This window comes from Parus major, chromosome 4, assembly GCF_001522545.3.
Source record: "Parus major isolate Abel chromosome 4, Parus_major1.1, whole genome shotgun sequence".
NCBI lineage: Eukaryota > Metazoa > Chordata > Aves > Passeriformes > Paridae > Parus > Parus major.
In genome coordinates this window covers 12,003,251-12,028,230 of record NC_031771.1, presented here as the reverse complement: position 1 = coordinate 12,028,230, position 24,980 = coordinate 12,003,251, and the positions used below count along the sequence as shown (strand labels likewise).

The window sequence follows — 24,980 nt, the reverse complement described above, 5'->3', positions numbered from 1 at the left end:
TGGTAAACATTGCTGACCTTGCAGAAAAAAAAATTATATAGAAAATGGGGAATTGCAAACTTTAAGATTTTTTTATTTATATTTTAACTAAATATTTTATATATATTAATATTATTAAGTTACTGCACTTGTGCCCTTCTACACTACTGCCCCAGCACAAGGCAGAAAATTCTGAACTGAGAAAGAGAATTTAAAGAATAATCAAATAGAGATTAGTTCTTAAAATACCTGTTCTATTGAATTGATTATTAGCAATGGTGGAAGAAGGGATGAAATACAGAAACAGTTAAACAGAATTTGTTTAATTATTTTTCAGATTTGGAGAAGACTAATTCAGCATAGTGTCATATCACCCTGCTTCCTTCTAAGTTTCAGATCAATTTTACAGTTACTTCATCAAGTTGTCAAAGAATTAAAAACTGAATTTTCAATGAGAAATTCAGCATTTATGTTAAGAACACAGGTAAACATAAAACTCTCAGGCTAATTTAGAGATTATAGAGTAAAAAAAGTTTCGACTGCTTATGAACTAAAAACAAGACAAACAGAAGAGCAATTTTGGTAGTGGGAGTTCTCTGTAAGAGGAACCCAGGAAAATAAAAGCGGCATTTAGAGATAGAGTAAGTGAAAAGGGGAAAGAGCTCTATGCAATATATTACACACAGAACTTATGACAAAAAATATACAACAGAAGATATTTTATTATATTATTATTTTATTCATAGTGAAAGTGTTTCCTAAGTTCCATATTATCCAGTATACAGAACAAATTTTTCTTTTACTTATTGTATCTAAATAATTTTGCGTAGCAATTCATCTCTAAAATAGGTGTTAAAGCATGAATCTTTCACTTTTGCAGCAATGTCTTTAACCCTTTTGGTTTCAAAACCCAAGTGCTCCTGTAGTGCAAGTGGAGTGAGAAGAGAAAGTCCTTCCACTGCTAACAGACCTTTGACAAACTACTTGCTGCGAGAACCTATTTCACAAATTTGGCTGAGAGGATGTAGAGAAAAAATGTAGCTAAGATTATAAACAGCTCATTGGTATGCAGTGCAGTATGCATTCATGTATACTGCAATAAAATTTCATTTGCATTAACCGATGACTCTTTATGGCCATATATGGCCCCAATGGTGATTTGGATGCAGATTTTTCACAACATGTAAAGTTTGTCCTGATCTGAATTTGGAGTTTTATATTCATCTATTTTAGAACAATACCCTGTATGTTAAATATGATGTGAAACTTTCACCTTTCCCAGAAAATTAAGGCACATTTCATTTAATCACACAGTGACTTCTCCTTGGGTAATTCCTGCAAGATGCAACACCTGGAGCAAATCCTCCTGCATCATCTCATAAACAAAACCAGATTTTACCAAGAAGTAAATCAAGTTTGAGATCATTACTACAAACAGTACTTACTCTTTCATTGTGAACTTTTCCAAGTAGGACATTTGCATCCACCAGGCTTTGGCTTAGATTAGCGCTCTCAGCATTCTTCATAAATTCTCCCAAGTACTTCACAGCCTCATTTGATTTTCCCTGACTGAAGCAAAGGACAGGGACAAAATGAAATATTTACTCAGATAGCTTCTTCAAATGCTGAAGATCTGCCCCCTTGTTCTGAAGCAACTTTACTTTGTGATGACTCATCCATGACTGGGTTTTATTTCCAAATGGCCTCCAGCGCTACCTGTGCTGAACTCAATAAAACTACTTCCAAACAGAATGTCTGAGGGCAAAGCTGGATCCTTTCAGCAAAATAGAACAAAACATTCTTTCAGAATATTGTGCCATATTTTAAGGCCAAGAATGAAAACAGGTGACTGATATAACAGGGTTTTTAGACCTTCCATTATTTTTTATTTTTTTTTTTCCATACTAAGCTGCTGATAATATCTTCAATTCAGCTGGACCTCACATCCTGACAAAATAGGGGAAGGAGGTATGAAGGTGTTTTTTTCAGTAAGGTCTTCTGTCATTCAGAGCTGCTCTAGAAGCTGGTGGTGCAAGTAGCAGCTCCATAAAAGTATTGTATCTTAATTCTGGGGTGACAGCCTTTCCCTGTAACACAATACTGCCCTGTGGCTGGGTGGATCAAAGGTGGCCAGGGTCACACAGGCAAACCTATAAACTGTGGATTGCAGGTGCCACCCCCAAATCCCAGTGAGTTCAGAGCAACCTGAGGTCACAGTTGCATCTAACTTGAAAATTGGCTAATGTACCTTGACAATAACATTTGCAGATTTCCTTATTTTTTTATTTTTTTTTTAATAAAGCCAGTCATATTAACAATATAAGACCTCAGCAGTGTGATTGCAAGATATAAGACAGACATCTGAGCTTGCTTGTGAATAAGGCACGGTGCCCTTTCTCCCTTTAAGGCTGGAGTGTTACTCCAGCTGACCTCAATATCAGCCATGAACTTGAGTCACTAATGTAGGAGTGTAACATGCTAAATGTCAATGCACCAAGCAAGACACAAAATCCAGACTTAATTAAGAAATTCACATAAATAGGAGTTTCTGTAAGTGATAAAGAATTGTGATCTATTTTCTCACCATCTTAAACCACCTTCAAGTTATATTCCTGCAGAAAATGATGGCCTAGCATTTATTTGCAATACAGTTTTTATTATAAACTATATTAGGGATGTGCGCTTTCAAAAAAAATCTGGCAGAACTCTGAATTTCCCTTTTTTATGCTATTGGAGTAATTATAACAGCCTGCCACGAAAGAGGAAACACAGCAAAGCTTAGCTGCAAATTTACAATATTGCAGTGATTATCTGTATGTGACTGAGAGGGCAAAATTCCTACAAAAGGATGCTAAATCACTGCAAACTAACATTCTTGAAATGTTCAAGTATATGTTACTGTAAAGCTTAGTGGTCAATTAGCAGACTTGGATTTACTAAACTTTCCTGATTTAAGTATTTTATTACCATGAGAATATGAAACATATCAGACTGTAAACATTTACCAAACGTCAAAAGGCTGCTAAATTTTAAAATTAGAAACACATATTTTTTTAACCTGTTTATTTTTTCCAAAGAAAAAAAATCAAATGTTTCCCTACAGAAACACAGCATATGATTTATATAAGTTAAAAGACAAGGTTAAAGTGTTAGACAAATATTAATTCCAATTTTTCTAGTTTTCTATATGCAGTGCACAGGTGCAACTTGAAGAGCATATTATATGGTATAATCATTAAATCCATTCAACCAGACCTTTGAGAGTTAAAAACATATATTCTGAGGAAAAGGACTCCTTGGTCCAAGGAATGAGAATGAAACAGTGCAGAATATTTGTGTATCAAGGTGATTCCACTTTCCAATTGGGAAAACAGGACTGTTAACACCCACATCCCCTGACAACTGTCCAATTATGTATATCACACTTGGCCTACTGTTTGCAGTAGAAGTAATCAATAAAGGATGTGGTTGAGTGAACATAGATTTTGGTTGAACCAATGCATGAAAACTTAATCATTTACTCAGAGTGGAGAAATCAAATAGAGCAGAGATGAAACAGCCACTAAGGGGTTTTTTGATTGTGCCACCAAGTTTGTGGGCTAGAGGCTGAAAGTAATAAAGCAAATGGAATCAGTGACAGGAGAAAATGTAAAAAGGTTTTCTTAATTTCATGAATTAATAGAAATGTTTTGATGCATTTTTGGCCATTTTTTATTTTTCACATCAAAACTTCTGCTCCACATATAGAAAATATGAAAATTGCTAGCCTATATAACCTCTTTGAGGAAAACAGGAACCAATTTGCTACATATCAGAAAGATATTTCTCACTGTTAGAACTTCACTTATGCCAGGTAGCAATCAGTTGGTACAGGTTAACAATTTTTCAAAGGAAGTATTTTTAAAAGCACTACAGCTTGAGATATTTAAAGTATGCTAGAAGGATTATTGAAACACTTTATTCTGCACAAGACCTGATAACATGATAAACAGGTCTTTTCTACTCAAAGGGCTAATATTTTATAGTTCCTTCAAAAATCTACATGTTATTTTATACAGCCATATACTTTCTATCTCCTTAGACATCACCTTCCTAAATGCATAAAATGCAATTTCCTAAAGATGTAGTCATTCATGATCCCACAGAACAGTTATGATGACTTCAGCAGAAGAGATTACACATCTACAGCAACTCATTTTCCAGTTTCATGCTAAAATGCCCTATGAGATTTTTACCCCTATTAGACTTTTATGAAAATATGCACCTTTTATAGGATTGCTCATGTGATGGAATTGGATGTATAAATCATGTGTCCACAAGAAGTCATTACCATGGTGGACACTGGCAGAATAAGTCAAGAACATGATGCTATTATGTCAGATCCTTTCCCCTGGAAAATGACATGACTAAATGTACATGACAAAGATTTTCAGTTTCCCATGGTCTCTGGAAACATCTGCAGCAAAGATTTCACAAAATATTCCAAAGCCATAGACAGGTTCTGAGCCATTCAGGAGGACTCGGGCACTTTCTCCAATCTATCACAAGGAAATAAGTGCAAATTCTCACAGACATTATGGTTGTAATGCATTATTTTTGGGAAACAGTAATCTTCTTGTGAAGATCTTACCCATCAAACTTAGAATAATTTACACAAATCTAGCCCAGACCAGGTAACAATACAAGTAAAGGCAAACCGAACAAGCTGAATATGGGGATTCTGTCACCAGCAGTGATTATTGGTGCATTTATCCAAAATGTTCTGTGTCCAGCTCTGGCATCCTCACCACAGGATGGATATGGACCTGTTGGATTGGGTGCAGAGGAGGCCACCAGGATTCTCAGAGGGCTGGAGCACCTCTCCTATGAAGACAGCTGAGAGAGCTGAGGTTTTTTCAGCCTGCAGAAGTCACCAGGGAGAACTTACAGTATCTAAAGTGAGCTTATCATAAAGATGGGGACAAATTGTTGAGCAGGGCTTGCTGCAACAGGACAAGGGGCAAGGGTTCTAAACTGAAGGAGGGTCGATTTAGATTAGATATAGGAAGAAATGTTTTACAACAACTGTGGCTAAACTGGAACAGGTTGCCCAGAGAGGTGGTTGGTGCCCTCTCCCTGAATATGTTCAAGGCCAGCCAGGATGGGACTTTGAGCAACTTGGTCTGGTTGAAGATGTCCCTACTCACTGCAGGGGGGTGTGGATTAGCTGACCTGTAAAGATCCCTTCCAACCCAAACTATTTTGATTCATGCATGATTCATAGGTGCCCAGACTTTTCCCTATATAAGTTTCTCAAACAACTGGAAGTTGCTGAGTGTCGCCCTAAAAATCAGGCATTTCAATACTATTTTCATAATTTCTAGCCATTTCCCCAAGAAAGTAACTATAAACATAGGTGTTTATACATTCCATTAAAGATATGCTTTTTGATAGACATCTCTCACAGCCAGTGAAGTAGGGAAGGTGTTAACCTGACTATCCAATCCCTGGTCATAATTGAAAACCTGTAAATAACCTGAAAGAACAAATAAATGTCTCTTCTTTCACCACACCAAGAGCTGTGTCCGTGTGAATCATTTCGTGTCCAACAGTGACAGCTGAGAACCATCATGATGCTTTACAGGGTTGAAGAGTAAATCCGTATCACGTACCCAAAGCTCTTCAAAGCAGGTACATATGTAAGGTGTTTAATTTGGTAAATGCTTTCATGGCAAAACTAGCAGATGGGTTTTATCTGTTGTAGTCAACAGCCATTTTCAAAAGAAAGGGTTTTTGGCTGGGTCTTCACCAGGAAGACCCAATGTATTCTCTAATCTGCTCTTCAACAGATTAAATCCCTGATCCTACACATGGGATTAAACTCCTCCTTCACGTCAATGAATCAGAATATTCCTCTTCTAGAAGAAGGCCTTAAATACTAAACTGAGGAGTCTTACCACTCTTAGTATCTGCTCCCACTGCTCCTCATCTACTGTTTTCCTTCTCTTCCAAATTGCAACAACTGGAAAGCAGTGGGGCCGTCCATTCATGGACAGCTATAGAATGTTCACAGAAGGTGTGGAATACAGCTTTGATGCAGAAGAAAATCACTAGCCACTCTGTCTTTTGGTCTGCTTTTAAGAAAATAATTGCACTGGCATGGTCTTTCAGATGAAAGGTTTAACAAACTGACTTCAGAAAGGTCTCAAAATCTGCAACTTCTTGAGTAAATAAATGCATGTGCCCTCATTCCAGAATGCCTAAATCACAGAAAGGAAATTAATATACATAGTTTACCAGGGATGTTCTCTTGACTATCTTAACCCAGCCTCTACCCAGACTGCTACTTTTTGAGAATACAAGGAGCTCAGGAATGCTACTGAGAGCTCAGAAAACTTTGTACTCATTGCAAAGCCACTCATTGTAACAGCTGGTGTTTTTCTACTTAATCTTTCTTGGTTAGGCTTTAAGAGAGTTTTAAAACTTGGATCTGGTACTCTTAGTGTGTTCTGTGTCTTTTTGAATATCTTTCCTCATGTTCTTATTTAGGATGCTCAGAATACATGTAGACATGAATTATGCATCAGAGAGCTGAAGAGTACTGGGGTTGTGGCTGATCCGTGTGTGCTTGGATAAGGCCAAGAAATAAGGGATCTGACTCAAAGAGGAGAATTTGCTCTGCATGCTGAAATAAACCTGGTGACAAGTCCCTCTCCATATTGCCAAGGTCCATCATGCATCATATGCACTGAGGTCTTCAAACATAGGATAAATCAAGAATAAGCTACAACCTTCACTTTAATATTTTTTTCCCTATCTCATATGGTAATTTCATTATTATATTTCATTCATATTTTATGTCAAAATTTGTACCTGAACTAATTCACCTGGAGGAAGATTTTAATGACAGATACTGAAACAAAAATATTGAACATAAGCATCGTATTTGCAACAAATCTGTACCTAGTTACACATGCACAAAACAGAAGTGAGTGCAATAAATGGAAACTTACAGTTCAGAAAATATTACACTGAGACACCTACTGAAGTTTGCTACATTCTTCCAGGTTTCCTCTCTTTCTTAACCTGGAAAATAGGTCTGCATTTCTATTTTCCAGTAAGGTAAGGTCCCCCCACAAACCAAAAAAAAAAAAACCCAACACTTAAAAAGCCTTCAAAAAGTGGAAGAAAAAGGATAGGTTTACAGGCAAAGAAAAACTAGAACTATACATTTTAAAAAATGTGTAACAGTTTAAAATAACTTTCCATGAAAGGGTCACTTACTGCAAGAAGGGCACTGCTTAAAATTTAAGCAGTCAGTAATGGGAAGCGACAGACCTCTTAACAATTTAAGTCTTTCACAGCTGAGTGAATCTGCACTGACAGTCAGACAAGGATGTGTTAACCTACCTTGCCAGGATCTGGGCTACAGCTGCATATGCTCTGCCCAGGCCAGCAGAATCACAAAGGGTTGTGAAGATTTCTACAGAGGTGTTCAAAACCTGCGAAACAGGAAGATAAAAACAGTAAATAGTGTTTTAGGAATAGTAGGAATTCCCACTTTTTCTTCCCCTCCCAATCTCTCTGTCCACACAGAACACAAAATTAAAGCTTTCCCACTTCTACAGCTGTTCTCTACTTAGCCATAATGGGACTAGAGTTTTGATCATTATTTATAGTTGTTTGAAACTATTATGTAATTACAAATCAAAAAGACACAACTTGCAATTATGTCTCTGTATTTTGGCAATTTGCAAAAAACCAGGTTTTTTTACTGATTTGCAGTATAAATTTTATTATCCATTGTTTAAAGGATTTTAAGAGCCTGTGCTTTTATTGAGTTTCTGAAAATCAGTAACTTAAGATGGTGTCCTTTGCATTCATACTGTTTTAGAATGATATGCTGACATACAACTCAGTATTAGTTTTCTTTCTTTAATCTGTCACAAGTTATCTTAGTACAATTCAGATGCCCCAAAACTGAATCAATTACAGGTTATACATTTAATCTATGTTGTCTTAAAATACTGTAGATAGCGCTGCTATTTTTCTAATTAATTATTCACTCACAAGAAGTTTATTAACATTAGCTTGGAATCTACTCTATTATTATCAACCCCTCCATAACTGAAGGCTTAAAGCTGCTGCATAAAAATATATGATCTTAATTTAACACTGACATCACCTGTATTGCAGAATTTATCTTTTCATCCTTTTTTTTTTTTTCAATGGCGATGACAGGAGAGTGCATATAAAATTAAATCTTATTCTTTCATCCCTCCTCTTTGTTGCTTGACCCAATCTATTACACACATGAGAAAACAGGAAATCTCCAAAGACTCTCTATGGAAATCCTTTTTGCACATTTCCAAGAAAGGAGTAGTGAATGTCATTTACCAGCTCTGAAGGGGGATGGGAGATGCCCAGAGACATATGACAGTATCCTGCATGCCCCATGATGCCCAATGATACTGAGGGAAAAGACTGGGCATTTTCCACTAAGAGCGCATCCCCTGTCACTGGCAAAGTGCATGGCTCAGGAGAAGACAACCTGTGTGTGCTAATGCTGTGAGTGTCACCATTTCCATTACTGTTTCCACCACTCAGATTTCCTAGTTTTTGGGGTTTTACTACATGCAGCAGCATCCCTGGACATGGGTCTTATTCTTTAGCTGCACAAGCTCTGTGTGCACCAGAAGTAGCATTGATTAATGTGCACTGCCCTATTTATCATCCCTCAAGTACTTTCTTATCAGTAGTGTTCTAATGTTGCATCCTATCCTTGCAGGTCACTGCCAATTGAGTTATCAATGCATTAAGTGTGACAGAAAGAGTACAAAGGCACTCCAGTTAGGAAGTTGTCACATCAGTTCAGAACTCTCCCTAAACTGAATACATACATGATGTTGTTAGTGCCTGCAGTACATCCTTCTAATGATCCAGGATGATCAGAAACACACAGGTGTCCAAGAAATAATTCTTGGTATTGCATTTAACTCAGGGGACTGCAGCATTTGTTGTAATAATCGTGCCCATATTAGAAAACTTGCTATCAGAGTATCAGGAGGTGTCACAAATGTTATCTGCTGGACTGAAATCATTCCTACTTTAAACTGGCCTCTACAATATTAAACTTGGACATAGGGCCTGCAGTCATTACTATGTGGTGCAGGAAGGTTACTTAGGAACTTAAGGATTTGGCTACTGTATATTTTTTTCTATTAAAGATATCAAAAAGCCTGAAAAGTACAGCTAAACCCAAGGAAAAATCATACACAGCACAGCTGAAGTAAAAAGTTGTTTCCTTGCATCGCTGCAACAGCTGTGAGAAAGACAGAAGTAAATAAATAAAGCCACTCATTCATACTGATTAAAAATGCTCATTTTGGTCTCAGGTTACCACTATTCTATACAAATCATTCTATTGTACTTCATTCTAAATAATGAGGAAATGACATAAATTGAATCATCTTCATGAAAGGGAGGAAATCTTGATAAATTACCATAGAAAATATACTCTTTGTTTGTATTTCAAATGACTCCTCCCGCTTCAGGTAACACATAGGGACACAGAAAGGGACACAGCAGCTTGATGGAAAGGAGCTGTGTAATGCCCCTGGATGCCACAGCTGCCCAGTATCCATTTATGTGAAAGAAGTGAAGAGGGTTCTCTTCTGTGATGTATGCCCAACCTTCAACCCTCAGGATAGAAACACTTCAGGATAGAAAAAGAGGAACAGATCAAACAGGTTGAAGTGACAGTTAAACACATAAGCATTATAGGATTTCACCCTAAGTCTCTTGAAATTACAGCACTTTTTATTTTTTTTCAATCAAAACAAAAAAAATATAAAATTTACATGCTGGAAAATCAACTGGAACCAGCACAGTGATGCCTGCCAGAATCTGTAAAAAGCCTAAAACCAGCAAATGGGCATGAAAACTTTCCTGATTATTTTTATGGGATAGGAACAACCAATCCATGTAACCGGCTTGCTGTGGATACCACATAGAAGAAGACATGCATGTGGCTAGAGTGGCCAGAGGGTATTGTCTTGGCAGGGCTCTGCCAGTCATTATTTGGATCTAATGGAATTTATAGGTTCCCAATGAAAGTTTGCCTTTAGACAGAAGAATAACCAGAAAATAGCATTTTTTATATATATATATATATATATATATATATGTGCCATTCTGTGCAGGGGAAAATTACATCCAAGGAAGAGGTGGATTAATTAATGCTGAAAACTCCTACACAAATGTGCAATTTTACTGCATGGGAAAAATTCAGACAACAAAAGAAAAACCTTCATATTAATGTAAGATGCTTCTGCTGCAGTATTCTATAGCAAATACAGTGCTTGAAAATGTCATCTTGGTAATTTTCTTTAAAATTATTTGTTCATTTATTTATTAATAAAAATATATAACAATATGTAAATAGATATTGAATGGGACTATGCAAGAATCTATACTGGTAATGTATACTAAAACCAGTTTGGGTATTACACACATTAAGCTAAATTTCCTCCTCAAAAGCTAGACAAAGTTTCCAGAGATTTACTTATTGAAGGGGTAAAACGTCTATTTTTCCTTTATATTTTGTTTTGTTTGTTAGTTTTTTTAGAATTAAAAATTCTAAAAAAAATTTTTTGTAAAAAGAGTTCTGAGGAAGGAAGCTGTTAAAATAGATTTATCTTGATCATACTAGACTCCATTCTAAAATTATAAAATTTCCATATTGTTTCAAAGACATTTTGATACTCCTAGCAACTAGTTGTATATGAGGTTGAACAGATTAATGTACAGTTCTTTCTACTATATATACATATATATATATATACACTATATATACTACACTATATAAAAAATGTAACCTAAGTTTAACAATATAGCAATTATAAAAACCACACTGATTCTGGTCACAGATTAGTTTTTGGATCAATATGACCAAGCATCCTGACTATCTCAAAAGTTTTACTTCTGTGGGTCTGTGGAAAAAGTAGCTTAAAAAACCCAAATAACATGAAAGTCAATGTCTAATACAGTGGGTTTCAAGCACTTTTTCTTCTTCATGCAGGATAGGAAGGTAGAAGTTGAAGGTGGATTTCAACTCCCACATAACAGATCACAGGATAGCTCCTGTGCAAGCATCCATTCACAAAATCAACTCTCGTTCTGTGTCTTTGTAAGTCTGTTGTGTCCACAATTACAGTGTAAAAATAAAGTATTAAGCTCTGCTTAAATCCACAAACTAGAGCCTGTTTGTGGTAACTAATTCACACTAATTCTCTAGCTAGTGGTAAATTTCATGTTTAGCTCCTTTTCCAAGAAAAATATTCGTGAGCTCTCAGGCAGAGATTTACTTCAGTTATCTTGGCATTATGCCAGGCTGAGCCTCCAGGCCTTATTCCATTAATATAAAAGAGATACAGGAGCTCCTCCCCCAAGAAATCCCTTCATCCAAAATCCCACCCTTTATTTTTCATTGTTTTCATACCTGTAATTCTTTTTTATGTGCACAAAAACATGCATGCACACCCCATTAGCATATGCAGGACTCAGACAAAAGCACAGAGGCTGTGGAACACTGATACATCTGGGGATAATGGACAAAAGAGCAAATATTGAAAGTATGAATTTATGTTGAATAAAGAACATCTATCCAACTCAACATAAGATTAATGCTCCTACCAGCATTTCACAGTTTTGGTAAAATACATTTCTCTCACATGCACATGATGAGATAACATTGATTTATAATACTGTAACTTTAAAAAACACAAAAACATAGTTCTGCTCTCAACTTTAGATTTGATATTGCTGCCAAACTTTGTTGGAAATACATTTGTTTTGATTTCTGCGAATCTAGCTGTGTTTAGCCATTTCACAGCTGGTGAGCAGGAAAGATGCTTCTGCCTCATTTACAGATCTTGAACATGAATCAGACAATCAACTGGACCATTAGTCAAAGAGATCAGTAGCTAATGATTCCTGACAGGCACTGCAGTGGCAGGCTAAGGCCCAGCCTGGCTAGCAGCATCTGACAGTATTTTTCTGAAGCTAACAATAGGTGTTGGTAGACAGACCATGCAGTCAAGTGAGACTACAGGACTCATACCACCTTGTACCTCTTAAATACTTTCAGAAAAAATCACATAGTTCTGAAAGTTGCCAAATAATAATTTTGATACAGTCCAGTGAAAATAAGAGACAATAGAATTGCATGCATAGGCACACTGCAATTCAATGAACTCTGACCAGTAGCTGCCCCAGAAATGCTTATTTAAAAATTACAAAATGGGCAGTCTTTATTACCATAATTTGAGTGGTTACACACCTGTGGCCATGCCGAATAAGATTAAAGAAAAGTTTCACAATACAAACCCAGATATAATCCTTTTTGCCAAAGCACAGCATGGGAGAGGTAGGACAGCAAAAGAAAATTGTATTGCTGATGAAATGTATTGATCATAATGAGCCGAGCTCATTGATCCCAGGAATATTACACATCAGTATCAACTGAATGGCAGGCCACACCTTGCTCAGTGCTAAATGTGCTCAGGCATAGCGAGCATCCAGGGTAGAAGCTGCACATATTCCATCTGCATGCTCGCAGTTCAGGGGTACAGAAACTGGGTGCCACATCCAGGAAAGAGGCAGCACTCTCTGATTTGACTGAACTGTTACTTTTCCCTCTTTACTCACAGCTAAAATTCACCAACTCAGTCATGTGAATGTTAACTCCTTGCCCTTAGCCACATGCACTTACACTGGCTGTAGTTTTGGATAAATTACCAGAAATCCACAAATGTTGTCAATCTTCTTACAGAGACAGAAAGAATTTGGCTGGAATTGGTCTGGTCTGTTCCAGAACTCCTATTCCAGGGACTTTACTTGGATAATGCATAGCATAAGCATACATCTCGGAGCAAGGGGATCAGGGAGAGGGGAGGGAAGTAGAAGTCTGTCCAAGTCAAAGGTCAAAGGGGAACACTCTTGTTGAAGACTTTCTGGAGCTAGGACCCAGTGATATGGCTATCACTGAGGTGCTGCTTGGCTCCGTTCTCCCTGTGGGTAACTAATCCAGTTGACACTCCTCCTCCACTGATCTACTGGGCTATCAAGTGCAGTATTTACCCTCATGCTCTACAAACACTCAGCAACACATGCTTCAGGTTACTTGTGTGTGCATCTGCTTGAAGGATTAAGGGAAGGAAGACAAACATTTCACTCATTCCTTCACAGTCTATCAAGATCAGACCTAAGGCTCTTTGCTTGTATCATCTTGTCTGCTTCACATAATACTCAGGACATGTACATCTTGCTTTGATTCCGAATGGATGATATGTAAATATAAGTAACTAATTGAAAAAGTTCCTTTCCCCAGAGTAATTTCAAACTTCTATTGGTGTCTACAAGGTCAGCAGTTCATCCTGTATGCTTCATTTTGCTGCACAGAAAGCTTAAAGAGATGAAATGTACAGATGATTGAATAAACTTTAATTTTTGTTTCTGCCTTACTGTCCATAATTCTGGCCTTCTGTGCCACCAATAATTATGTTAATTCTGATTCTTTACACAAAAACTTTGCAGGAATGAAGTAATGATTTTCTTATTTCCTATACATCATAAAGGGTTTTATTATTCATTCATATTTGAAAAGTTTTTAAAATGTCATCCAGGTCCTTCAGAGCAAAAAACTATGCAAACATCAAATCCAAGTATTTTCATTTACTGTTACTGTGCAGTTTGAAATTTCCACTGCAAAAGACATTGCCCTAGTAAAGGTTACTGCAATCTATATTTAGGACAGGAATGTAATGTTTTCCAAGCCAGCCATTGCTGACATATTTCTTCAAAATGAAGCATGGCTTAACCGTCTGGAGTGAAGAAGCTTCATCTGTTACCCTTTAACAGCAACATAAGAGGAAAAACCAGTTTATGTATCCTTTCCATCCTGACAGATGTGACAATAGCTGGAAACACTGTGCCTGCCAAGAGCTTTTATCAAGTATGTTATAACAACTAGTAATAAGTGTAAATAATAAATGGCTACGATCTTATGGGAAACGGTGGCAATACTAAACAATTTTGGTGCTTGCTGATGGGAGTCTGCTAGTCCTGGAATTCCCTGGCTTCCCAGTAGAGTTTTGGCCTGACAATAAACAACAGTTTAATACTTTATCTAATCCCAGCCAGGAGGTAAGTTCAACAGCAAGCTTTTGCAGATGTTCACATCCAATAATCTATTCATAATTGATGAAACAGGGAGGTCAGATGTAATGGTTGCTACTATTCCAGCAACAAATAAATGGTTATTGACAAAACAAGGCAGTGTGGCGCTGAGTGCCGAGCAGTGACAAGCACGAAACAGTGCTGAGACAGAAGTAGTGATGTGAATACAGCCCTTCATCTTGAGAATTCCTCTATGTGATGTGTGGCACCAGGGCCACTCTGACACATAAGCAGATGGAGGTGACTTGTAAAGGAAAAATGAGATTCTGCAAGTACATAAAAGACAAAGGCAGAGCCGGGGAAAGAAACAAGGAGAAAAGGGTGGACAGGACTGGAAACTGGGGTAAGTGCAATAATGCAAATTGTTAAGAAATGTTTTTGTACAGCAGCACTGTGATCCAGATGTTTGAACTGCTTTTATTAGATTGATGTGTACATTCTACATGAATGTACCTGGCTGTCAGATCACTCTAGCCTGCTAAGACAATAGTATCATAATACATATATCTGCATGCTTAAATGTCCATTATTTCTTAGACAAAGCACCTATAAATATTCTGCTTCATGCTTACTAATTAATATTTTGAACAGATATTTTTAACTACGCAAAGTTTTCCTAGCTAAGAGCAAGCAAGCAAGCAAGCAAAGTTTAAATTTGCATAACAATGGTAAAAACTGCTGAGAGAAACTAGGAAAGTATAAAGCCAATTTAAATTAGATAATGTAGTTACTTTTCTGCAAACCAATCTAGAAGTTAAGGAAGGCATCTCATTCAGCTGAGAACCTTATATTCTTCAAGTTCTAACCCATGTAACACAGAAAAAGGATTAATAGACTATTCTTATTGACTGAATAAAACTTGAGTCATTTAGGTGCAAAAAGACACTTGAGATTTTTTGTATCCATTTCAGTGCAAAAAGACAGTATTTCTACAATGTTTACTGTGTAATATACTAGTATGAAAAACAGCTGAATGAAATAGGGACCTTTACTGGTATATGCAGTCATAAAAAGATTTCAGACAGAAATATTTTAAATATTAATATTACTAAAATCATTTAAAGCACCAAGGAATGTGAAATCGATTTCTTTAGAAGTACAATTTATTTCACACTTTGCTACCAATTCTTTTGATCAGCTCTGAAATAATACATAAGCTGAAAGCAAAACAGCAAAACAAATTGCTTCTAGCAAGGAGGCACCAAGCTCTCAGTTTTACACAGGCACGCCTCAGTGTTTTAACTTCTCAGGTTATTTATCTATCAAAGGATAAATTTTAAATTCCTCAAGATCTAATGCCTGAATCAAGACCTTTTCTCCAATTTAGCCATCAATGATTCTGATCAAGCAAAGTTGTTAAGCATTTGCTAATACCTGAATATATGACTTGTCACCCCAAAGTCATTGAGAATAACTGAACTGAAATTTAAACATACATTTAATAAGTGAATTGCTGTAGCTTGAACTGTACCAATGAGAAACCAATCTAATTTTAAAAGCCTTACTTTACAGAATTTTTTTTTATAATCTGTTCATTAGAATTAACTGTACAATGGAAAACAAAACCTCCAAGATTATGACTATATTTGTGCTTAAGTACTGAAATTTCTGAATTTGTACAGTGTGGGTACAAATGTTTCCTTTCTCATGACACATTAAGAGTCTGACTTCTGTAAGTAGATTATCTAACAGAATTAGAAAATTTCTCTTGCAGTTCCTCAGCCATTTGCTACATCCCTGGGTATAGAATGTGCAGTTTCACTAATGGAAGTGCACTAATGGGCTGGCAGTTCCTAAGATCTTGTATGTTATTGTTATCAGATAACATAAACTATGGACATAGACATGCTGTAGCTATCCCTTTCCCTCAATTATGTACAGCACACCTAAGATAGAAATCCAATAGAAATTAAATAGGATGAAATGAGGGGAAACTTTACATTGGCAGGTGTTTAAGAGAAGAAAAAGAGTGGGGGAGTTAAAAAAGAAGCAAATTTTATTAGGTACTCTAAAAAAAGTTTCAATAGAGTCCAGAGAAAATGCCTAAATCACATCCTGTATCTGACAGAAGACAGTTAGTGGAGTTTCAGAAACCTCAGTCAGGACAAACTAACCTTTTTTCCCAGATTAGTAGACAGTAGACCCTGTCTAGCTGTGTCCCCTGTCTGGCTGCCAACCTGCCTGGGAATGCACAGGGAAGAGCCACCTGCACTGGCCACACCAGCAGAGACCACGCAGAGGCTGCTCCATCCCAGCAGCAGCACCAAAAAAGCGAGACCTGAGCTGAGGCTCCATGATTGCCAAGTGCTCTGCCCTCCATGCCTTGGGAAAACCAGATGTAAAGATATCTTTATTCCCTAGCAGAGCAGGTTAAGGAATCTTTATGGCTTTGTTCTCAATTTTTCAAGATATTAGAGCTGAGCAAACCCCCAATAAGGGCAGTTTGCCTCTTTTGAGTTCAAACATAACAGTTAGGAAAAATTTCTTGGAAATAATTCAGAGCTATACAAAGAATTCTCTTGATCTTAGAATATCTCTTATGATGTAAATATACTTTTACTAGTGCTGCACTGCACTCCCCTCCAGTTCTTTTAGATACTAATACAGGAAGTGTGTCTGTGTGTTTAACTGCCTGCACGTGTGTGTAGCAATAGTAAAACAATAAATAAAATGTTACAATTTATCATTTTTGAGTAAAACTATTACTAAAAATAGATTTTGAAGTTTGGCAAACCATATTTGATATGTTAAATAGCAGAACTTCTAAATGCAGGATGTTTAGTATATATTTTAAGCAAGGCTATGGAATCTTGTAAATATACATAAATATATGTAAATAATCTTGTAAATGGATATAAATGAAGAAACTTTCATACTGTTTCAGACGTAGAAACAAAGAAAACAATGTCCTCCAGGCACAGCCCTCAAAATTGAGGTTTTAAACTCTTAGTCACCAACCTGTATTCAGATTCTTGAGAACACCAGTGGTCAGATAATTCTAACATTCTGAAAAGGTGCTATAGATTTATCTAATGGATTGTGCACGCAAACTTTCAACTTACTGCAGTAGTCCTACTCTTTTGGGATGTATGAATGAGTAAATTGAAAACTGTAATGGATAAGATGGAAATCCAGCCATTCATGATGTTTTGGTAGCCATTCTTATGGGGCATGAGACTCTTAAAGAATAGGGTTGTAGAGAAACATTTTAACAGAGTAAAAACATGATATTTTAGTAAAAGCTGGGCTGCACAACCCAGCTTTTAATCCAGGTGACAATATTAAAGGCAGTGTTCTTGAAACTCTCCTTGTACAGCGAGAATAAAGAAAAACAATGGCATTGTGTTCTGGGGAAAGAATGTAAAACAATATGTATTAACCAACAGTAGCTTGCTAAGCCCACGGACCCTGTCAGACCCTATAAAAGTGTGCTAAAGATAGAAATAAATGATGTTCACCATACTTCTGTGAAGACTCAGTGAATAGTCTGAGCGGTTTTCCAAAATAGGGCAAATATCAACAAGTTGCTAGAACATTTATTTTCATTGTTGCTGTGGGTAAACATGGAATTGTGATTTTTCTTATAATCAGGTAATAGATTTTTTATGTACTTAGTATTTTTTTTCTCACGTTCTACAGTTTTTGTGTAACTACACTACTGTAATTCTGCAGCAGGACTGCATTTAAGAGTGTTTTATTACAGAGGATGTTCTTGTGGCACATTTATCTTGAAAAAAATCCACATTACTGAAGGGAGTTTTTGTGCTGCCATTAACCAAGCAAAATGCAATCTGAACCACAGACTGAAAAGGAAAATGACACCATGTTTCAAGGCAAGTGTAGTGGACTCCATTAACATCAAGGTGCAAAACTGTTTAGTGTATGGAAAAGTATTGAAGGAAAGTAGCATTGCTGCATCCCAGACATAATCAGAACCCTTTTCACCCCAGGTTTTCAAGAAACTGGTTACAATAGGAAAAATCTTATTAACTTTAGATCAACAGAAGAAATCCTTCCTTCACTAAGAGACTGTTAGCTTTCATGTCCAAAAAAAAAGTTAGAACTGTCCTTCACTTTAACGATTAAATGCTAAATTAACAACAAAAAAATTAGTTGAATGATCAGACATGTATCTCTTTCCTGAGGTTCTAGGTCTTCTTTAGTATTGTCAACACAATTTTTCATTTCTTAATTCCCTCAGCATTAGAGTCAGTATATTTTGTCAGGACAAAGTTCACTTGCAATATTAATTCTCACATAATTTTGTTTGTATCATCTTCATCAGTGTCTAGCAGCAGTGGGACCCTTCAGGAACATGAAATATAATCAGTTTCAAAACTGGGCCACTCCTTTCTCTGTACACAATCTATTGTCAGTGTTAAGATGAATTCTTCTACAAAGGCTCAAAGTTTTGGGGTTTTATTCCTCAGATATGAAAACCACTAAATTCCTATAAAAATACAGTTTAAAGGTTGTGTCAATGGAAGTGGAGGCTCTAGCAATGATGAGACTTCTTATCATTGATGGTATGCTAAGATGTTTTTCCAAGCACATGATGTCATTTGCTAAGCTGAAAATGTTACATTTCATTACTAATGGCTAAATATCACTTAGAGATGAATAAAGGACAGTATGGCTGATTTAAAATGAGGAGGTTTGAAATAATTTCCTTTAAAGAGTATCTTTGGATGTGTATTGTGAATCCCCATTCAAGAGGGTTTTTTTTGGTGGTAACAATAAGGAAAGCTTAAATGCAAACTCGGTGGTCTACTCAGACACCACTGACTTGAAGTGCAGCCTTCTAACTTCACACACTCATTCTTCTCAACAACCTTACTCAGTATTTGGGAGAAAAGAGAATAACATTCACTCTGCATTTTTTCTTTTACTTGCTAAGATCCTACCAAATCCATCCATCCAGATGGGCATAATCCATATAATGAGATATAATAGATATAATCAGATAAAATATACTGTACATACCAAATTCAGAATATCTGCACCCCACTCATACTCTCCCCAGCTGCATGAGAGAAGACAAAATTCCCAGTTGTTTTGACACAGACTTCTACAGAAATTAAGTTTATGGCCATTAATCACCTCTGATTGCTTTAACAGGGTCATTTTGAATGTGAAGATATCTTCGCAAGTTCATAAATTTTCTTGATAATTTTATGCCTGTGGCTTGTGTATTGTAATTCTGACAATTCATGAAGATAGCATTATGTCATAAATTATCACATTTAGCTTGGCACGAGTCTCAGTACTCATGAACACTGCCTCTATTATTTAAATGTGTAACATACCTGAAGCAAAGAATTCAATATCCAAAATAAAGGAACACTTGGAAAAACCCCTAACACTTAGATGAGGAACAAGGACTGGATTTTTTGTAGTGATTTGGGACGCAACTCTAATTGGAAGAGAAAAAACCCATGATACCTGCACTTCAAAGAATTCTTGAAAGCTCAGTCTAAGAAAAAAACACAAAAATGCCCCCATCAAGCATTAGATTATAATACCTTATGCAAGATTTCTAATGACACAGAAATGTTTCACTTAAAACTTTGCTTGTATAATGAGTCTGAGGAAAAAATAAGTAAACAGTAACTTTTATTTTATAATTAGCCTAGATGGAGAACCCTCGATGACAAAATCTATAATGTTTAAGATGCAATCTATATAATGTGAGCTATTAATATTTTGTGGAAAAACCATTAGGCTTGATTATAAACCAGGAAATATGAAAAATATTATGAACATATCTGCTATTGAAGGTAATTAGTTCTTGGGCTTTTAAACTTGCACACATTTATATTTTTACATCTGAGTAGCTCCACTGAAATCAATCATATATATCAAATCAAATTAAACTAATTTATACAGATTATACACCAAATCAAATAATGTTAAACACTAAGTCCCTAGCAAATAAAAAACCTTCTCTAACAAAACCAGCCCATTTGATACAAAGTGACTGCATTTTTTTATAGGCTGCAACTTAATAATTTCAGTCTTTAATTACGGCATCAGATAATGACTATTTTGAACATATGCTTCTCTGCCCTGCTAGAAGACATGAATGAAAGAGAAACAAGTTCATATGCATGATCCTGTGTGTGCATGTTGGGGGAGGGAGGCTAAAGAGCAAAAGGAACCAAGTGGCAACAATTGGAGGAAATGGTGCCTGTAACAGCTGCTCCTTTCAGATTCCCCTAGAAGGAGACTGCCTGAGGTGGACCACGGCACAAAGGGATAAAGAAGATGAAAACTGATGCAAAGCAGGGAAATAACTGCTGAGACCCCAGAGTCTACATCCGAATAGTCCCAAGCTGTGTGGCAAGACCTCTTTAGCATGCTACAGAAGCTGGTGATGAACTACATATTACCATGAGGCAAACTGGCTCCTAGCAGTATTGTCTGCATGTTATGGGTAATGATAACCAGTGGGCCCCTGGGAACAGGAGGCAATGATTTCATCTCTGTAAGCATCTGAGCTCCCCTTGGATACAGAGACCATTAAACTGAGAGCAGAAGGGGAAATTTTAGGCAATGATTTCCAACTGGAGACTGAAGACAACTTCTGCTCAACAGTACTGTCAACCACTGATATTTTACTGCTGTCTATACTGATCACTGCAAATGACAAAAGGAGCTAAAACTGTACCCTTTTTTCTTCATCCTATAGAACACAGTGTATTTTTTGAACAAAAGTACTTAAAAAGCTTTTCATGTAATATTATTGGTAATGCCATTATATTAGAAAATGTCACTGTATTATTACCACTGAAAAGTGTTTGTAGTTCCATTACTGTTAAAATAACATTTTATATTCTTAACATGATGTATAACTTGTTTTTGTACTACCAAGACCCTCCCCTTTTACATTGCTTTCCTTAACTGCCAGGTATTTTGGTAAGACTAAAACATTAGGTACTACCTATTGATTATATATTTAAAATGAGCAATAGTACATTAAAAAAAATAGAGTTTCAGAAGCTTCCTTAAAAAAAGAATTGTGCATGCAACAAAATGAAATGCAACTTCCAAATGATTGCTGTAACTTTTTGACAGGAGACATGGAGGAACAATGAAGGGAAAGGAATAGCTATAAAACGTAGTTAGAATTTATTCTGAGGAAACAATGCCAGGACAAATAATATTTTTTACACTTTCAAGTTTGATCCTTTATTTATTCTGGAGAGATTAAAATGCAGGATTTTTTATTTAGCACATTTGCTTGCTGTTCTTCAGAATTCACACAGTATGTGTGAAACAAAAAGTTAACTTTCTGAGAGTCTGAGAAAAGTTGCTCAGGTAAGAAAGCTAGCATATTTGTCAGGCAAAAAACAATTGCTGGTAAACAAGTACAAAAAATTCTAGTCTAATCTATCATCCTGTTTTCTTGTAAGAGATCAAATATTCTTGCTGCTGTTGCAACTATTAAATACAATCTTATAAAATTATACGTAGCTTTTTAGTTTTGAAATATTTTTACATTCAGCTACAGGTTTAACTGGAATTCACTGAGAACAGGCTCCCCCTTTCCAGCATTCAACTGATTTATGCAGAAGATAGAACTTTCAGCATTGAAGAATAATGTCTAAAGGTGGTCAATAACTTCTAAAAAAAGTGCAACAAAAATTAAATCAGACAGAAATCTAAAACACCTCCTACTGCAAGAGCCAAGCAAGTAATATTGATACACATGCTGAATTTGTTCAGGGATTTCTTTTGGTCTGCTTCTGAGAAAAACAAACAAAACAAAAAACATCACAACACAATGAATGACTGCTATAAAACAAGTTCATTAATAGAATACCGAGACATTCTGAAGTTACAAGAACAAACAGAAAGAGTACTTATCCACCTGATTAATTGCAATAATCATGAACAAAATATTCAAATTTATTTTCTACAGAACATTTTTAAGAGGATCATGGAGGACTGTGACTGATGACTGGCACAAAAGAATCAAGTTGCTGCTTATCTTTCACACTGACCTATGAGGAGGCAGGGAAACCCTCCTTCTAGACTAGAATTCCACATGCAGAGCTCTCACTGTCTTAGAATTATTAAGGCTCAAGGGAAACATCAGAAGCTGAGTTTGAACTCAAGTCTCCACAGCAGGAATTGCATCAGCATTACAGCTTTTCAAAAGCAATTCATATTTCTTCTAAATTACTGATGTTCTAACAATCTCAGTGTGTGAACTGATGTATTTTTCATTGTTGCTCACAAATACACTGTACCAGACTAATTTGCAAAACTGGTGTTTTATAGAAAAACCTGACTAAATAGAGACGGTTTGAAATTTGCATATATACAGGAAAAGGAAGGCTAATCACATATAACCCAAACTGTCAATTTATATTATTTCTACAGATCCAAGCATGGAAACCTGGACTCCATCAGTTCTGGAATTTACTGGAACCACAGACGCTTGAGCCACATGGATCCCTGCCTACAGAACTAGATAAAGTTATGAAAGGCTCATGAGCCAAGTCTCTCCAAGTTTTTTCCATTCTGCAAATGCCAAGCATGCTGAGGAGGGAGAGGAAGGCATTGTGAAAGCTAAAGCAAAGAACAAACTTACTGCTAATGCTGTCTCATGTTCTCCAGAAAAATGATATGCTAGACTTAAGCAATAGGCTGCTTCTCCATGCATCTTTATATCACCTCCTACAGGAAGGGTTAAAAGTAGAGTTACCAGCATGATCTGAAAAAAATGAAATTGGTACAGACAGACCTTGCAGGTTCTTAAATAACACAGAGATGTTAAAATACTGCAGTAAATTTTTCCCTTTCCTTACCCCCACCACATATCTCTTTCTAAAAACATACAGCGGTAATTGAAAATAGAGGCTATGGAGTTCACCAAGGAAGTTCAGCAAAATCAGAGAAAATATCTTCCAGTAATAAAGTACAATCAAATTAACATGTGTAATGTTCTTTGTCATGAATTGTTTAATCACGGGTCTAGTGTCTTCACAAATTAGAAAATTATAGTAGTCTCTCTCTATATACTCAATATAATAGAAAAGTGGCTACAGATAGGTAATAAACCTTACTATACAGACACAAAATATATCTTGACCTACACCTTTTGCTAAGGTGAATCTTAGTGAAACAACAAGAGAGAACCACCAGTTGATGAGTTTCATCTTATTCCCCTCTCTGTTTTACTAGCTACTGTAGTGTAAAATAGCTAAAAAATGGGTAACTTACACTTGCAAGTAGTTCTTATAGAAAATTCTGGGGTATGGCTAAGGCACATCCCACCTTTCCATGCCAGGTTTTATTTCACTTATACTGGTCTAAGAAACACTGCTGGTCCTTTTGCATGGCTCCCTCAAGAGAAAACAATCTATTTCATACCAAAATTAATAGAAAAAAAATTATGTAGTTCTTAAAGTATCACACTATATTCAAAAATTTCCCTCTGGAATATGAGCAGCCATATAAAACTCTGTAGATGAAATTACATTAAAAATAGTCAAAAATCCAGTTTTTCTCTTGCTCAATATCCATCTTCTCCAACACAATAAATGATGAAAAATCAACCCGAAGAATACATGCATATCAAGGTATTTTGTAAAATGCATAAATATATATAGTTACAATGAAAAGGGAGATTGTCTGCTTACAGTTGTAGACTCTTTCTGTCCAAACACACAGAAGCCTATACCTAGTTCTGAAACTCTCTGAATGATAATAATTGATGAGACCATAGCAGTGCTCTATCTATAGCACTTAATAGGTTACTTACCACTATTAAAAGCCTGTAACTCAAAAACCTGATGGTCTTTTCAAATATTCAATACCCCTTAAAAGGCATAATAAGAGAAAAGGATACAGAAATACAGTTTCACAGAAGAATAGTAAGTTAAAAGTTCCTAGGGACATAAAGAACTTCCTTCCTTGCTTAAGAGGACTTGGCAGTCTGAAGAGGGTAATATCTAATCCTAATTCCTAAAATACATAAATACAGATGGTCCAGAAAGGCAGAATGGATATTACAGGTAACATCCACTAGCCAGTATGGGTCTGGAATGAGGAGTGAAGAAATCCTCAGAAAGAAGTTCCTAAAGCTTAAATTTAGCACATACACTCTGCATAGTGATATGTGATATTTGCTTCAGGAAGCTGTGAAAGTGATTGATTTGAAATTTGAAATAAGGTAACCAGAGTATCTACTTGATCAAAATAAGTTTTGGAAAGACATCAGATCCATTTTGACAATCACTTAATATCCAGCAGTTTTCACTAGTAATAAGAAGGCATCCATAGGGAATCTCATCACCAGTCCTTCTACTTACTACAGATAATATTAAGAAGAGGAGTTTAACTGTAGCTGTAATTTAAGCATATATTATAGACAACAGCTATAGAAAACACTGCCAGCTTGTATTATGACCTATACAGTTATAATGTAACTGATCACAGAACTCATTTTAAAATTTGGAAAATATTTTCATTTTTAGCCATTTTTGACAGTTTATCTATTCCAACTACTAATCAAAGACTGGGTCACAGACTAAAGGTTTGGCATACATTATTAAATTAAAAAAACCTAATGGATCTACTGATAAATATTGAATTAATATGTATTTAAACAAAAACCTTCTTCATTGTGAGGGTAACAGTGGTAAATCTTTTCCAGAGTGGTTATGGAGGCTCCACTGTGGAAATATCAAAACCTGACTGGATGTAGTTCTGAACTGCCTGCTCAGGATACCCTTATGATTTCCAGAGCTTTCTCTTCCTACCTCTGCTGTTCTGCG

The 24,980-nt window shown here is 36.2% G+C and overlaps 1 protein-coding gene across 2 annotated transcripts in view; it reads right to left on the bottom strand.

Annotated features, from left to right (window-relative positions):
• TTC29 (tetratricopeptide repeat domain 29) overlaps positions 1 to 24,980 on the bottom strand; it is a 117,217-nt gene that overhangs the window by 47,150 nt on the left and 45,087 nt on the right. For both annotated transcript variants that reach the window (XM_015623585.2, XM_033513846.1), the window contains 3 exons: positions 22,793 to 22,878; positions 7,369 to 7,460; positions 1,425 to 1,548 (listed from right to left, as the gene is read on the bottom strand). In XM_015623585.2, the coding sequence (XP_015479071.1) occupies positions 1,425 to 1,548; positions 7,369 to 7,460; positions 22,793 to 22,878 (302 nt within the window). The remainder of the gene's footprint in view (positions 1 to 1,424; positions 1,549 to 7,368; positions 7,461 to 22,792; positions 22,879 to 24,980) is intronic.